This window comes from Brachypodium distachyon, chromosome 1 (assembly GCF_000005505.3).
Source record: "Brachypodium distachyon strain Bd21 chromosome 1, Brachypodium_distachyon_v3.0, whole genome shotgun sequence".
In the NCBI taxonomy this organism is placed as follows: domain Eukaryota; kingdom Viridiplantae; phylum Streptophyta; class Magnoliopsida; order Poales; family Poaceae; genus Brachypodium; species Brachypodium distachyon.
In genome coordinates, this window is record NC_016131.3 from 74,133,172 (window position 1) to 74,150,119 (window position 16,948).

The window sequence follows — 16,948 nt, forward strand, 5'->3', positions numbered from 1 at the left end:
GTAACATTTATCGTTGGTGTCTGTCTGTTTCATGTCATCATTGGCCGTGCAAGTAATCGGAGGCCCCCTCTTTGGTCTACGGGTACGTACGGTACGCACAGGCTCCTGCTGTGTCCCTGTAGGCGTACTCTCCGCTTGCTGACTCGCCTACAGTGTTGCTGCTAGCTTTCTCGCCCGCATTAACGTGGGGTCTGGCTCTCTAGTTTCTAGCTAAGCTTGTCAGGGATCTCTCTGTTTGCCGTGGGGTTGGGGGCCGGGCAGCCGCTGGCAATGGCATATGCATTCTTCTCGAGCCTGACTTCAGATCGAGATGATCGACCGACCAGCCCGAGTCTAGACGTGTAGAGTGTAGTATCAGTGTGCACGTCCTGATATACAGTGGAAAAAACTCTCCTCTAGTGGAAGCAAGCAGTGGAAATGCTGTCGCGGGAGTGAGAGATGGAAAGATTCTCCAGGTTGACAGTACTGAACGCATATGACAGACAAATGCTGTGCCGTGCGTGCACAAATCTGGCAAAAGGCTAAAAGCCAGTAGCTTAGCTGCTGCATACGTAAAGGCTCTTTCCTCATCTCTCTCAGCCTTGCATTGCAGGGATGACCATGCATGCATTTGGGAAGAATGACCCCCTTGATACAGTGATCCCGGACGTACGTACGTTCCGTTGCCTGCAATTGTTGTGTGTCGACGGACAAGATAAGGCCGGATCACAGGCCACACAGTTGCATAAGGTGCTTTGTTGATTTGTTGGGAGCAGAGCAGAGCAGCATGGCGCCGTGGCCCCGCCGAACCTCCCCCCGTATGGCATGGAGACGAGAGATCAGAGAAGCCGGCAGCCAATCATTCACGAGCCCCTATGGGCTATGGCATGGACGGAAACCACAACTCACCACAGCCGTCCGTTGAGCACACACGCCTATATACGGCCTCCCCATTTCGATGCAAAAAATATACTACCGGCGTGTCCTCTTCTTACTGCAAGTAAAACGGCCGGCGGCAAAGGAAACATACGCATGGCAGGTGCATTGCACCCCGTGGGGAAAAAGCAGCATGGAACGTTCCTCCGCAGGCCACTGTCGCTATCTGGAACAAAATTCTTCAACAATCTATATATGTATAGCCACCACGGATCGTCTCTGTCTTCTTCTTCTTCTTGTCTTCTTAATTAACCAACCGCCGCCAGGAAAAAGGGGCTCGATCGATCGGAACCAGACGATCCACATCCTCCGCCGTCATCATCGAACCCAACTTGCCGCCGGTCGACTCTCCAAGTTGGGAGCGCTTTTTGCATCAGTTTGGTCGTGCATGCATGTAACAAACAATTAACACCTCGAGCAGCAGAGATCGACGGTCCAAAACTCATAATGCTATTCCCGTAATCCGATTGATCGACCCGAGCAAACTAAAGTGTCCTACACTCGTAAACATTAACCGAGTTACCAAGGTGGCAGTATTCTTCCACGCACGATTGAACCGAATCGAATCGAGCTGAATCGCGGCCTGCTGCAGTCTGCATCTACCTGGAGATTCCGAGGGACTTTCCTCGTGAGCAGCAGTAGCGGCTCAGCGGCAGAAGAGCTCTCGTTTTGGACTTCCTTCCTCCCTCCCTCTGCAGTTCCAGCTCCCAGAGTCCCAGTACTCCCAAGCCCCCACGATTTTATATACTGCGGAGCCGATTCATTTTAGAACGAGGGGCCGAGTAAAGCAGAGCAAGAAGCCAAACCCCTGTCACGCACGCACGATCGAGGCGGAGGATCATCGAACGATGGAGATGCCGCGGTGGCCGCCGGGCGCCGGCGCGCTGCGGTTCGTGGGCATGCTCAAGCAGCCGGAGGAGGAGGCGGCCTTCGAGCTGCACGAGAGCGACGTCGTCTGGCCGGCCGGTGACGGGTGGGCGCCCGAGGTGCCTGCGCCGCGGCGGCAGCGCCACGCCGTGCCGCAGAGCTTCGGGCTGTCGTCGCTCCTCGCCGAGGGCGGCGGCGGCCTTGAGCAGCAGCAGGTGGGGGTGGGGGTGGCCGTGCCGGTGAGCGCGGCGGCGGCGGGGAAGGGCCACGGCGGCGGCGCGGCGCCGAGGCAGTCGGCGCCGGTGAGGGTGCCGACGTGGCCGGGGAGAGCGGCCAAGGGCGGCGCCGAGAAGGCCCGCGAGTCCGAGGAGGAAGACGAGGACGATGACGAAGAGATGGTGCCGCCGCACGTGGTGGCGGCGCGGCGGCACGCGCGGTCGTCGTCGGTGCTGGAGGGCGTCGGGCGGACGCTCAAGGGCCGCGACCTCCGCCGCGTCCGCAACGCCGTCCTCCGCCAGACCGGATTCCTCGACCTCTGATCCTGAACCCCCTCAACAGCCAATCTCAATTTCGATCCGCCAGACCGCCATGATCAACAACAGCTTTGAGAATCAGCTCCTGCCATTTCAGCAGCCGCCCTCTTAATTGTAATCTTCAGGGTGAAAAAATCGAGCCCTTGTCTATCATTTGTCGGTGTCTCAAGACACCTGTATTGAATCTCAATACCACATTCAATTTCACTGGCTCTGGATCTAACCTGCCTTCGACGCATTTGCTGCTGCTGCTGAATCCCGTTCAAGTTTAGCCGTTTATTATCACTCCTACTTATCTACTCGAGTTGTAAAACCTAAATGATCCAGCTACCAAGCGGCCTCTGACTGACAGAACTGAATTCTTTTCTCTGAAACCAATCCCCAGATACTAGTTGCCAGGGTGTCTGTCAACCAGGGTCTCAAACAATGCCAGATTGATTAGCCATTTAGCCCCCATTGTGAATTTGTGATAGTCCATGATCAACTGGGCACATGATTTTGACATAGTCTGATAGGCACTTGATTAAAGAAGCCCCTGATTTTGACATGAGCGATGCATAAACATACTATAAACCCTGCACCACTGAATCATCATCAACCAACCAGCCTACAGCTATATATATATAAAAACACACCTTGATAGAGCTAGCATCTGCAGCTAGGGTGGTTGTTTCACACCAGCACTATGCATCTATGATGCAACTCAGCTAATCCTGTACTTGTTCAATCAATCACCATCAGTTATATATTTGATCTGTCACATGGGGGGTCGGGGATGGAATCCAATTGGCCTCTCACCTAGCTCAGCTATCCCAATCATTCTCGCATTCCACCTCTTCCCTCCTTCTATGTGTGAGCCACTGCTGCTGCTGTTGTCCAGTGGCGTGGTGGCCCTGATGGGGTTGGTGGCGCACGTACACTTCTGGTGCTTATTTTTGTCGCCCAATTGCGGCTTGACGGCCTGATTGTGCTTTCAGAATTCAGAAAGATAAAATAATCAGAATCCAGATCCCTATGCTCTGTGCCTGCTTGTCTGCTTCCCAGTTTCCAAGCTTTATTTTTTTCTTTTTGTGCTGGACACCGTGTTCATGTCCTTTTTTTTGAGTTTCTTAAACCTTTTATGCTTAGTTTATTAAGCACTAGATACACTGATTATCATACTCACGGCTAAATTTTCAGGACATGGGTAATTTTTTGTGGTCATGATTGTGGTACACTTTTACTACTGTGGACAGTGAAATGACAGAACAAATCATGTGCTATCTGCCTTACTGGAAAAACAACAAGGAGGATTTGGTTGCTGTCAGGTCAATCCAGCAACCAGTGCCAAAATCCCTGTGCGGAGAAGACTTTGATAACGCGCTGCTGGATAAGTGTCTGGTTTTGAAAATTGGAGGTCGAAAGAATTTTTTTGAGTGACGGCAACGAACTTTGCAACAAGTTGATGAATGATGAAAATATACTCGCTCCGTCCCAAAATATACTTCGCAACAAGTTGACTTAAACAGTATTTTTATCTTTTCCTTAATTATTTGGCGATGCTTGGAGGATGGTTCTCTTTGTTAAACTCACTCCGTCACTTATTCTGGGACGGAGGGAGTAGTTGATTTGATATGCTTCTCATCTACACACTTCTTTTCGTATTGATGAAAGATGAAAATATACTCTCTCTTTTTTGTTTGAAGGGATTTGTAATGTTTCCGATGAATCAGTAAGGTATTATATTCCGGAATGGGTAGCCAGATCGGCCCTGGGCCGTACGTAAAAGAACGGAGACCAGGTGTGAAATCCAATTGTTAACATGCCCGGCCCAGGTGTCGCTTTTGCGCCCAGGAGGAGCGAAATCCAATTGTCAACATGCCCCCCTTTTCTTTTCTTTTACAGCACAAGAAGCCTCTGAAGTCTGAACCCCGTCTTTCTCCAATCTCCATACAGAGTCCGGATATTTTTTGCCTTCCATGAATCTCCTTTCCGATACGAATCCCAGCTAAGGGCGCTGCCTGCAATCGACCGCATACTACACGATCCAAACAGGACTCAACTTTATCGATCTAATCTGGAATTACACGATATATCCAAACAAACACCAGCGGCAAATTAAGCAGCTAGCAGATCCATGGCGGGGAGTCCTTCTTCTCCATGTGCTGACCTCTTCCTCGAGCTCTCAGCACAGGTCATAGCCCGCATCTCGTTCCCTGACGACCATGCACGCTTCCGCGCTGTTGTGCCGCTCGTGGCACTCGGCCATTCGCCAGCACGCCGCCGGCGCCAAACAGCAGCTGCCGTGGCTTCTCCGCAAGGATGGCGTCGTCATAACCCTTCCGGATCACCAGCTCCACGGCTAGCTGGTTCGCCCTCTGCCGCGCCGATGATGCCGACGGGCAGCGACGGAGCTACCTCTTGCATAACCCCTTCTACAAAGCCAAGGCCACCGTGCCGCTCCCCGGCTTGGACTCCGTCATCGGCAAGTTCTCCGATCGTCGGTTCGAGGTACGAAAGGTGCTCATGCGGATCCTTTCGGTATTGGACTCCAATCCATACGGGAATCCGAGACGGTCCCGATCGGCTGTAATTCTGAGTCAACTCGACATAGTCCAATGTAATCACCTGAATGAATGCTCCCGACGCCCTTTTGACCTGTCGTTTTCCCTTCTTCTGTTCGTGCCCATGAAACGATGACATGGAACAGTGCTAGTATTTATTCTCTCATGAACATTTTTACTTTTTTTTTTGAGAGGATGAACACTTTTACTAACCCTTCCCTTTCACAGAAAATGTGATGCTCAGTACGATCTGAAATGCTTTCGCCAGCGATGGATTTTTGCCGTGGCGTGCATACTACTTGCAGCTCTCTCCTGGGCCTGGGCAGCAAACGCAAACTCAGCCCAGAAACGGTTGACATGAAAGTCAGGTTCTGCTAAAAAAAAACCCAATGTTTTACTGGGCCAGGAAATGAATGGGCTTTCCGGCGGAAACGAAAACCCCGGGCCAGATGAGAGCCTACAGGCCCAGGTCGGATGCAACAGCAACGTTCTCCTCTCAACGGTCGCCAATATGACAGCAGTTCGAATTCAGACCGCGGGTCCAAACACACACAAAAAAACGCGAGACCCAAATCCAAATCCAAATCCGCCCCCGGAGATATCGCCGCATTCCTCCCCTCTCCTCCTCCCGCAGCTCGCAGCAGCCAGCTCTCTCGCCCGGATCCGATGGAAGGTGGCGGCGGCGTAGGTGACGCGGGGGCGGGGGACGACCCCATGGACTTCTCGTGGACGGCGGGCTGGGAGTCGACCGCCGCGGCCTGCCCCGACGGCGGCGATGCGCCTGCGCCCGCGCCCTCACCGGCGCCGGCGCCGCCCCCCGTCCCGTCGCCGCAGGAGACGGCGGAGTCCATGATCCTGGTGGCCGGGCCGCGCGTGGCCGTGATCGGGCTGAGGCAGGGCGACTGCCGCGCAGGTGGTTCTGTGTACATCCCCCAAATTCCATTCCTGTTGCTAGATTTGACACTGTTTAGATTAAACTCAACTGCTTCCCTGCTTGAAACTGGCCGAACTTGCCTTCCCGAGCCACCACCAACCATGTGCTTCCAATTGCTAGAACTAGGGTATTATTCCCAAACAAATGGTACTAGAATCGAAGTAGGTCAAGAAATCGTCATATTACAGTGCGTTGGTAGGTCCGCAGTTTGTCTTATTACCCTTCTGGTGCCTGTGATCAAGCAGATGATTGTGTTATGTTCGTTAACGCCGGTGGATGTGCAATCGAGGGCGGCGATCCCTCTGTCAAGTTTTCTGGTGACACTTTCTTTGAAGGGGGAGATGGCATAGAGACATCTGAGAGCATAGCTGAAGGTGGTGATTATCCATTGCTGTACAGCTCAGCGCGATACGGCGATTTCAGCTATAAATTCGATGGTCTCGCCCCAGGAGACTATTATATTGATCTGCATTTTGCTGAGATAGTACATACTGATGGGCCAAAAGGAATCAGGTCATTTGATGTCTTCGTGCAAGATGAGAAGGCAAGCTCACCAACTTGTTAGACTCGTACTTGTGTTTTCATGATTTCTTTTCACGTTTAGCTCAAACAAAGCCTTTTGGTTCACAGATTTTGTCTGAACTTGATGTGTTTGCGGTCGTTGGAGGCAACAGGCCCCTTCAAGTGCTTGATATTGGGGCTACAGTTGATAGCAATGATGCTATTGTCATCAATTTCAGGGGAGTAAGAGGAAACCCCATGGTTTGTGGCATCTGTGTTCGAAAAGCCCCATTATTACCAGGTAACTTGTTCATTTTAGACACAATGGGTCATTCATGGGCTTGCATTTAGAGAGATAATATTTGGGCTGAACATGCAGCAGCAAAGTCGGGTACAAATGGGAGTATATTGTGCAAAAGATGTGCAACCGACGTTGAGATTTCACCTATTCAGGTTAGTATTCCCACGTTTTCCACAAACTATTGTAGCAAGCATCATATTTGATGTAACCATGATACATGATTGATGTACAAAAATGCAGAAAAGGACAGCTAAATTGATGAAAAAGTATGAGAAACAGATTGAGGAGCTAACCAGCCAATGCAATATGAAGTCCGATGAATGCTCTATGGCGTGGTCTTTAGTAGAATCTACCAATCAAGAGCTTGAGAGACTTAAGATAGAGCTTCACCAAAAGCTTGTGCAAAGCGATAATTTTGGTAAGGACTAGAGTAATGCATGAAATATTATCCTATCTTTGTTTTTCTATATACTCATCATTGTTCTTATGTGTAATCACCTACAGAACAAGTCCTCGGTACACAAACTGACCAACTAAGGAATGTTTCTCATAACTATGAAAATGACAAGAAATTATGGGCTGCTGCCATATCTAACTTGGAAAGCAAAATCAAGGTAATGTAGATTTACTGTCTGCAAATTTCGCAACCAAAGAAACGGTATCTGATTGCAGTAGCATCTGCTTGTATCTTAACATTCAGGCCATGAAACAAGAACATGCATTGCTATCTCTTGAAGCACATGATTGTGCAAACTCGATTCCTGATTTGAGTAAGATGATTGGTGCTGTTCAAGGCCTAGGTAATGTCTGAAGTGGCCTTGTTACACAGCTTCCTCAATTTTTAACAAAAAGTTTCTAAGCATCGTATGTTTTTATTTCAGTTGCACAGTGCGAGGATTTGAAAATGAAGTACAATGAAGAGATGGCCAAGAGAAAGAAACTTCATAATATTGTCCAGGAGACGAAAGGTGCCTTCCCCTTTTTGTATTCAGATGCTTGCACTTATTTATAAAATTTGGTGGGGAGAATGACTCTGGTTATCTCTGTCATTCCAGGCAATATCAGGGTTTTCTGTCGATGCCGTCCCTTAAGCAAAGCTGAGACATCATCAGGTTACAAATGTGTAGTGGATTTTGATGGAGCAAATGATGGTGACATCGGGATTATAAATGGTGGACCATCAAAAAAGACATTCAAGTTTGACAGAGTCTATACACCCAAGGATGATCAAGGTATTATGTTTTGTTATCTTTTACAACAAGTCTTCTATTAATATGTGTATTGTGACCAACTTACAATGAGAATAATGCTAGGTTGCTTGAAGTATATACTTCAAAGTTATGTTGTATCCATCAGTATGCAAAATATTTCGATTGTCTAATATATAATTTGTATTAATGAACAGCTGAGGTGTACACCGATGCATCTCCACTTGTTACGTCAGTTTTAGATGGATACAATGTATGCATATTTGCATATGGACAAACAGGAACTGGGAAAACCTTCACCATGGAAGGGACGGAAAGGAACAGAGGAGTAAACTACAGAACTCTGGAAGAGTTGTTCAGAATCGCAGAGGAGAGGAAAGAATCTGTCACATACAGCATATCTGTCAGTGTGCTTGAGGTTTACAATGAGCAAATCAGAGACCTGCTTGCAACATCCCCGTCATCTAAGAAGTATTCCTGTTTTCTTTTAGCACCCTTCATTTATTTGCTCGCAATACTATCAGCTTGTTGTAACTTGTATACCGTTGCATGTAGATTGGAAATCAAACAAGCAGGTGAAGGATCTCATCATGTGCCTGGCATAGTTGAGGCGAAAGTCGAGAGCATAGATGAAGTTTGGGATGTCTTACAAACAGGAAGCAATGCAAGGGCTGTAGGGTCAAATAATGTGAATGAGCACAGCAGTCGCTCACACTGGTTGGTCACAATCCACATTATTTTTTTCATTTCTTTTATGGTCTACTTGCTTCTGATCAAAATGTTCAACCTATGTCTTTATTTTGCTTCAGCCTGCTTTGCATCATGGTGAGAGCGAAGAACCTGGTTAATGGAGACTGTACAAGAAGTAAGCTCTGGCTAGTAGATTTGGCTGGAAGTGAGCGCTTAGGTAAGACTGATGCGCAAGGTGACCGGCTTAAGGAAGCACAAAATATTAATAAGTCGCTTTCTGCTCTTGGCGATGTTATTTCAGCTCTTGCTTCCAGAAGCAGCCACATTCCCTACAGGTTTGTACTCTTGATAAATGCAACGTGCATCTAACCCATCAGCTCCTGTTTCTCACTGTTTTGATTCTTTTTTCTGAGCAGGAATTCCAAGTTGACACACTTGCTCCAGGATTCTTTAGGTAACTTCACCTGATATTACCAATATTCATTATTTCCGATATGTTTTGAATTCTCGTGCAGCTGCATGACTATTTTGCTCTTTTCTGTTCTCCATAATGGCAATAGGTGGGGACTCGAAAGCATTAATGTTTGTGCAAATTAGCCCATCTGACAATGATGTGTCGGAAACTTTGAGTTCATTGAACTTTGCTAGCCGTGTTCGTGGTATAGAATTGGGTCCAGCAAAAAAACAGGTTGACACTGTTGAACTTCAGAAAGTCAAACAGATGGTAGGTACCAATACTGCCTTTTCCTGAAGCTAACTTTTGTCCCTGCTTGAAGCTAATCTGTTGGCATATATTTCCGGCTGAATATATGTCAGCTTGAAAGATCTAAGCAGGAAGTCAGACTTAAGGATGATTCTTTGAGAAAGCTTGAAGAAAACTGCCAAAATTTAGAGCACAAAGCAAAAGGAAAAGAGCACCTTTACAAAAATTTGCAAGAAAAGGTACGTATAATTGAGGCAAATCTTACAGTTTCCAAGATATGATTCATCTCTTGATTCTCAACTGTTTTTCTTCAGTCGTACGGTTGTACCTGACAGACTTTTTATAACTTGTAGGTAAAAGAGCTTGAAAGCCAGCTAGATTCTAAGACACATTCTCAAATTACATCTGAGAAGCAGCATTATCAGCTTTCTGGAAAGCTTAAGGACAAAGAAGAGATGTGCACTGCCCTTCAGCAGAAGGTATGAGCAAGAGTAGTTAATGTTGTTTATAGCTAATTAATTGGAAAGCCGGAAATGTATCAATGCTATCCTTGTGCAGATAGTGGAGCTGGAGCGCAAACTTCGACAGCAGCACCAATCAGACTCTGAGGTTGCAATTCTTAAGCAAACGGTATGGAACTTGTCTGTAAATCTGTTACTCCCCCCGGCCGGAATTACTTGTCGAAATATTACATGTATCTAGACGCTTTTTAAGCATAGATACATCCATATTTGGGCAAATTTGAGACAAGTAATATGGGTCGGAGGGAGTAGTAATCATGAAGGGGCATTAAAACAGCTTAGATTAATTTCATCGTATACATTTTCATGTTTCAGATTGAAGAGCTGGAGCTCAAGCTAAAGGAACAGGAACAACAAAGAGCAGTTGCAGAGTCAAAGGTATTTTCTAGCTGCATTGTGGTGTCTTTAACCATAGTACAAATTCCAAACGAGTTAGGTGACACTTGTATTCCCCAAAAAATATAGGCAAGGGAAATAGGACAAGAACTGTTAGAAGCACAGAAAACAGAATCAATGCTTCAGAACAAGGTACCTTTTCTCAGAGCTTCTACGTTAATTATACACTACATTCAGGGGGGCACAAATCATGCAGGCATTGACATTTCCATATTTCAGCTACTAGATGTTGAGAAGAACTTGCAAGAGAGGACAACACTCCAACTCACAAACACGACGCTTGATTCCTCCAATTCTGCAATAATGGTTGCTACTACCCCTGGAACTACAACGGCACAACCTATAGTACGAGAGGAGGCAATGAGCGAGAAGGATCATCATCGCATCCTGAGAAGTTCAGATTCTGCTAACAAGCGAGTCGCCAGCAATCCTTCCCTTCCCCCTGCACCCCCGGAGGTTGTCAACGAGAAGAAGAGGAAAGGAGAAGCGAGGAACACGGTGTCGATTGGCGGGGATGAACAGGAGAACAACAACCCAGCTGCTGTCAGCCAGAACGCTGCAAGGAAGAGGAGCCTGCAGGGCGAACCGCGGTCGAAGAGGACGTCGACCGAGCCTCAGACGAAGGCCCTAATGAGGCCAACGGCGGCAGCAGCCTCTCGGGCGGCCAGCGCTGCTGCCGCACAGAAGACGGTTCCTGGCTCGAGAGCCAGCAGGCCGCAGCAGCCGGCAACAGGCGGCAACAAGACCAGAGGCTGGGTCAGGTAGACGTGCGTGCCTGAGACTTGAGAGGCCGATCAGTCGATCAGTGCATGTGTCTGGTGTTGTCCGTGTTGTAGTAGACGCCACTGTTACTGACTGACTGCAGTATGAATATGGACTCTGTCTGACTTGTAGGTCGGCGGTGTTACGGCGTCGTTTGTTGTACTTTGATGCAAAAAAAGGCTCAACTCTTAGCTGAGCCGTGCTGCAGACATCCTGCGGTTGAATCATGACACGTGATTGTATCCTAACATTGCTGTGTAATGACCTATTATTGCCAGGGATCGATTGCAGTTGCAGAGTTGGCTACGGATCCATCATCCCTCAATCCGCCGCGATCGCTCCGATGACACGGTTGTCTGTTCATGTACGCTCCCAGGCCTCAGAAACGCCCCAAGACTCGTCTGGAACGAAGAAATGCTGGGACGCTTATCGATCGGTGCCTTCCGAAACGTCATCCGGGGAAGGCTGAGTAGCAGATCTAATCGATCCGAACTATTTTCTACGGACAATCGGTCGGTCGCATAAAAGCGACCGCCTATTCCAATGTTCCTCGTGAAAGAAAGATATCCTCCCGGAGATAAGATCATATCAAACCGACTTTAGGTTATGCGCCAGCTTCGGATCGGAAAAGTCCTTCTTAGTCCATCTTTACTAAAGCAACAAGCAGGAATCGATATGAAAAACTAGACTCGAGAAATGCAAGCCACAATTACCAAGTGCCGATTAGATTGTTTATCCTTCTTGAATGAATATCTGCAAATCATTCCAATCATAAAATCAATTCTATAGGCTCAATACAGCAAGAGGTAAGAAGAGGAGATGACTGCCTTTACGTTAGGATATGAATGGATTCGCAAAATACATTCTCTAAGAATGTTCATTAGTTGTTTAGGGCAAGATCACCTTATTTGCTGCCCAGCGAGCCCAGGCTGTGGTGACGAGTACCGACTCTTTTCCTCCTTCCGAAACAGAGGCGCATCTGACTTTATGAGTGATGACAGTACTGACGATTCCGCTGGACTCCGGCTGCGCTCGTCGGGACTCGGTTTATGGCCATGCGGCCGTCAGCTGGCAGGCACCGCCGCTTCACTCTCAACGGCGCAGAGTGCGACGCGTGCGTGCCGAACCAAACCGTGTGCTCCTGTCCGGAAAAGATCACGATTCAATTCCCCAAGCCACCGGGAGCAACACGACAACACGGGGGAGAAAGAAAGAAAGAAAGAAATTGAGGCGGCCACGCGCGCCCGGGCCGCTTGGGGCCAACTTATTAAAGCGCAAAACCCCGTGCGCAAGCCCAGAAACCACGAGCTGCCCACGCCCCCGGCTTTGGCCTCTCCCCCGCTCTCCTTTGCTACTACTTCACCGTATATTATACGCTTCCACCAGAGATCACATAGGACAGGAGTAGCTCCACGATCAAAAGCCAAGTAGCCAACACGACGAGAGACCGCAGAGCTCCTGTGAAGAGCCCCAAAGCCAAGGAAATCGTACTACCGGCGTGCGTACGCGCTTGATTGATTAGGCGGCAGCGAAATGTGCCGAGGGACGACGGTGGGCGACGAGGGCGGCTTCCGGAACCTGCCGCCGCTCGGGGGCCGCAAGCGGCTCGACGTCCGCGCCTTCTACCTCCGCCTCTCTTCTTCCTCCGCGGCGGCGGCGCCCGCGGAGCTCTCGCTCGTCTACCGCCCGGCCATCGGCGGGCCCGCGCTGGGGTTCCGCGGCCGCGCGCTGCCCCCGGCCTCCCCCGCGGACTCGACCCTCCTCCGCGTCCGCGTCCCTGGCGACGACGACGCGGTGGCGGCGGCGTACGCGAGCAACGACCGCGTCTCCGCTTCCGAGGGCGCGCGGTTCGAGGTGTACGCGGGGAAGGAGCTGGCGGCGGAGGGCGTCTTCTCCTTCTCCGGTGCCGTCAACCGGGGCGGGTGGCGCGTGGAGTGCCGCCGCGTTACGGCGGCCGTGGTGGTTGCGGAGGTGGTGGTCCTGGCCGAGGGCGGCGCCCTGTTCAGCGCCAGGGCGTCGTCGGCCGCGAGGCGGTGCGCGACGAGGCTGGAGGGGATCCCGGAGGAGGCGTCGTCGTGCGAGTGCGGGACCTGCGCCGACGAGGAGTGGGAGGTGGTCGGAGACGACGACGACTCCGACGATGAGTGGAAGGAGGCGGCGGAGATGGAGTTGGAGTTGGAGACGGAGACGGTGCGGTGGGCGCTGGAGATGGGGGCGTGGGCGGTGTGCGTCGGCGTCGGGCTGCTCGCTACCGCCAGGCGGTTCAGGCGGAGACGCGCGTTGTTCCGGTGACCCCATCTGCAACGTCGTCAAGCGCCAGGAGCAAATTCTTTGTTTTCTTTTTCACGAGTCAAGTGTATTTACCAGAATTTTGTCCGTCCTCTTTTTACTGGTACTCCCTTACTTCCTGTGTTAGTGCAAACTTGAATTAAAACGGCCTATTTAGAAATGGAGGGAGGACACGTGAATCGATCAACAAAGACCTTGCGAATTGCGAGTCTCCCCTGCTTGTTCATACCTAAGTCAGTCAGTTTCTTGTACGCGGTATAGGAAGACGGATTTATTACGCGGCGTTTGATTATGGGACAAATTCATGACTGCGACCGGGTCAATCATCTATACGTAAAAATCGTATGAACATGATATAGACCAGAAAATACAGTTTTCCTTCTTTGTCGTATTGTTGTACTTTTAAAAATGATGATGATCGTCACGATCTTAAGACCTACTAGCACAGTTCTTCGGCAAGTTCGTTTGCTGGTTCCTTATCCAGAAGGTAGCAGACAGGAGCAATAAAACACTTGCGGAACAAGCAAGTCTTCAGAAGCATTGACCTTACCACGTCGTTGGCGGCGGCCAAGTTGGCTGAAACAACCCCCACAAGGCGGATTCGATATCTCTTTCCAGCATCCTGACTATGATCTGCCTAATTCTCCGGCTCAACATCCACAGCTTCATCGACAAGAAACCTGATGAATTGAAAATAATAATCGTGTCGGGCGCCGGTTAATTCTAGTCACACGCGACATATGGAACATGGTCGACGGTACAAGTGATGTGATTCATGTCCTACTACTGCTAGTGAATGTCACCGAAGTACACTGAATATCTTCACAGTTTGGGCAATGCCTGGTGGTTTCATGCCCGGACTTGAGAGCGTAAGTAAATACAGCAAGCGTGCAAGTCCAAGGTAACCAGGAGTTCCTTGGAAAACTTTAGAGGAGGTTTCCCATGTTGATTTTGGGTCAAAAATCACAACATGAATGGCTATTCCTATGTCCGCCAGTTTAAGAATCAGAACCACTTTCTGAATCAGAATCCACTTCAACAGGTCTATTTCTGTTTGTGTTCGCCTCGAGCGGTGGCAGATCATCGTCATCTTCCTCACTATTCAACTCTTCCTCAACCTTCGATGTTGTCCCTGTTGCCCAAGCATTGCTAGTTGACTTGAATATAGCTGGCCTGAAATAAGAAAGATGAGTGAATCAGGGGGCACCCAATCAGATGATGCCAACAGAACAATCCTAGCTTAATCAAGTATTACAGAAAACTATTCTAGGACTCGTGCAAAAGCACAAACAACAAATTGGCACATTATTGAAAGAAGATCAGGAATAAAAAAAAAGAGTAGAATCCTAGTATTTTGCATTAAGGTTATCTTACATCATTTGATTTCAGTGCATCAACTCTCGGTGTCATTTTTCATGTTTACTAGATCAAGCCTGACCTATGTCAAACCATTTAGGGTGTTGAAATGCAGTAGTAACACACATATCGCAGCTAAAGTGAACTGTAACCCAATGCTATGGGTTTTTGCAGACTGCATAGGCGTACATTATACTACTACTAAAAGAACCAAACCAACTGCCACAAACACATGATGCTACCCCATGTATACCCCATTTGGCAAACATGAAGGCATGGCAAATGGATGAAAAATGAAAGAACAAAACCTGGTGGCAGGTTTTCGAAAAATGATCCTGGTCCATTAGGTCATAAATCACACAACAAGCTTACTTCGGTATAGACATACCACATACAGTAACTACTCCCTCTATTTCACAAAGGTTGGCGTAATTTGTTTCGTTAAGACAAAATTTGACCAATGAAAACTCTATTGATATGTGTTTTTTCATACATGAAATTAAAATCAATGGATTCGTTTTTAAAAGTTCTTGCTAATGAGCATGGTTTCGTATCATATAACTTATATATTAATAGAGTAATTCTTAGTCAAAGGCTTGTCTTAACGAAACAAAATACGCCAACCTTTGTGAAATGGAGGGAGTAAAAGTTATCAGAAAGAGGAGAAATTTAGACATATTGCTACGAAGTCTTTATCAATTTGCCCACAGCAACATAAGTCTCACATTGTCTAGAACTGGTACAAGACTAAAAGCTATTGTACATCTTGGGCCACTCAAACAGAATGGTTTTGGAACAAGCAACCATTGCAACCCGCACTAACTCTTTGTTGTAGTATCTATAAATTATTGCTGTTACTTTATGCTTGATGAAGCAAAAGATGAAGCAAATCATTCAGCCTGTTTACAGGAATAACTGCATTGCTGACTTGTGGCAATCTTGCATATGAATGCTACTAGAATAGCAGACGAATGAAAAGAAAAAAAGAAGCAGTTCTGAGGCCTGGTCCTACTGATCATTACACTTGAGTACAAATTTATCCTACAACTTTCATAGCGGGATTTGCATACACCCCTAAGTCCCAATTTTTCACTTTGTCAGTCCAGGGCAATTATAAGACATCAAAGATGAAAGAACCCAGCAACTCACCATTCGCCGGATTTCTCGAGAGCCCTAACTTGGTCATGAAAGAGGACTCGCGACACGACACAGGCTATCTTGCTTCCTGATTCGAGAGCCTCGTCCCTCCCACTAGCATCCACAACCACGAAATTCCCTGCACATTCAGAGAGCACACACAATCAAAACGACAAAGAAGCCAGTCCACTCTTGCATGAGCAACTAACCAGCGCCTAGCAATTACCAATCCCTCACCGTTTTTGATCCAGAAGCTCTTCTGGAACTTTGCCGGGAACAACGCCAGCGACTTCACGCCCTTGCTGTCCAAGACCTATAACAACAGGCAAGATGGCGTGAGAAGCTCGGCCGCGGCTCGACGCAATTCTAAGGGAGCAGGAGACCGGTTGGAGAGCACGCGCGTACCTCGATGAGGTTGGAGCCCCGCAGCGTGACGACCTGCATGATGCTCTCGCCATCCGCGAGCGTGACGGCGGCGCCCTCCTGGCACGCGCGCCGCAGGTTCTTCCTCCCAGCCTTCATTACGCTCCCACTTCCTCGGCGCTGCGCGGGGTACGGCCACGGAGAGGATCCAGCTAGAAGGTCCGGCGGCGGCGAGCTGCGGTTGTTCCTGGGTGGACTCCTCGCTTCTCAGGCAGGCTAAGCTTGACCGAATTTTCCAGCATAGGGTTGCAATTAAATAACTTGGGCTTCAAAGCCCACTTACTGACTAGGCCCAAGAAAATATCATCGTAGGTCCATGGGCTTGATGGGCCACTAATTTTGGTCATATTCATTCAGCTCTTCCGCCCTAAAAAAATAAGGTAATTGTCTCCAATAATAACCTCAACTCAAAGAAGGAAGGAAGAACAGAAAACAGCTCTTGTGTTCATCCTGCACTGCTGTAATCTAGCTCTCTAACCAGCATTATTTCGTTCGCTCTACACAACTCACTGAACTTTGGTTTCTTAAGACGGCCGCTGGTTCCCATGGACCACCGGTGACAGCGTTGCCACGCCCCCACGCATGCCTTTGCGTGGCAGCCCCCATTATTAGCATTCTTTTTAGTTTTTCTGCGTAAGGAACCTCCGTGTTTATTTGCTGTCAAAAAAAAAACCCTCCGTGCTTATTATTCACTGTCCCGACCAATTTACTCTAAATATTAATCTCTGCAAACTCCGCCATGTTCAATTTTTTGGCACATGAAAGCTCCAGCTAGCTTTACCGTGCGTCTCAAACAAGCAAGGGACCCCCGAGTGTCTTAATTTTTCTTTTTCTGGGAAAGGAGGGTCCCGTAAATAATTTAGGACCTG

General features: G+C 48.5%; 4 protein-coding genes across 6 annotated transcripts; 3 read left to right on the forward strand and 1 right to left on the reverse strand.

The window, feature by feature from the left end:
- Nucleotides 1-1,353: 1,353 nt before the first annotated feature.
- On the forward strand, nt 1,354-2,571 carry LOC100828029. The gene has a single exon (XM_003558937.4). The coding sequence runs from the start codon at nt 1,764-1,766 to the stop codon at nt 2,319-2,321; it is 558 nt and encodes a 185-aa protein (XP_003558985.1). The 5' UTR covers nt 1,354-1,763; the 3' UTR covers nt 2,322-2,571.
- A 2,825-nt stretch (nt 2,572-5,396) lies between these two features.
- Nucleotides 5,397-11,180, forward strand: LOC100824880 (kinesin-like protein KIN-14E). 3 transcript variants are annotated; one of them, XM_014897250.2, is made up of 20 exons: nt 5,397-5,774; nt 6,038-6,336; nt 6,423-6,594; nt 6,673-6,746; nt 6,835-7,012; nt 7,099-7,208; nt 7,295-7,394; nt 7,476-7,562; nt 7,650-7,826; nt 8,000-8,273; nt 8,358-8,519; nt 8,612-8,827; nt 8,909-8,946; nt 9,053-9,216; nt 9,309-9,434; nt 9,549-9,674; nt 9,754-9,825; nt 10,032-10,094; nt 10,182-10,244; nt 10,332-11,180. In XM_014897250.2, the coding sequence occupies exons 1-20, from the start codon at nt 5,525-5,527 to the stop codon at nt 10,875-10,877; spliced, it is 3,297 nt and encodes a 1,098-aa protein (XP_014752736.1). In that variant the 5' UTR covers nt 5,397-5,524; the 3' UTR covers nt 10,878-11,180. The 3 variants fall into 3 exon arrangements, with proteins under 3 accessions (XP_014752736.1, XP_014752739.1, XP_010229314.2); XM_014897253.2 differs by having other exon boundaries at nt 6,676-6,746; XM_010231012.3 differs by having other exon boundaries at nt 5,397-5,771.
- Nucleotides 11,181-12,159: 979 nt separating this feature from the next.
- On the forward strand, nt 12,160-13,354 carry LOC100825178. Its single transcript, XM_010231013.3, has one exon. It carries the CDS (start codon nt 12,408-12,410, stop codon nt 13,164-13,166), a length of 759 nt encoding a protein of 252 aa, XP_010229315.1. The 5' UTR covers nt 12,160-12,407; the 3' UTR covers nt 13,167-13,354.
- A 479-nt stretch (nt 13,355-13,833) lies between these two features.
- On the reverse strand, nt 13,834-16,318 carry LOC100828332 (probable RNA-binding protein EIF1AD). The gene is made up of 4 exons (XM_003558938.4): nt 16,062-16,318; nt 15,894-15,969; nt 15,669-15,795; nt 13,834-14,336 (listed from the first exon to the last, which is right to left on the reverse strand). The coding sequence occupies exons 1-4, from the start codon at nt 16,176-16,178 to the stop codon at nt 14,162-14,164; spliced, it is 495 nt and encodes a 164-aa protein (XP_003558986.1). The 5' UTR covers nt 16,179-16,318; the 3' UTR covers nt 13,834-14,161.
- Between the last annotated feature and the right edge of the window lie 630 nt (nt 16,319-16,948).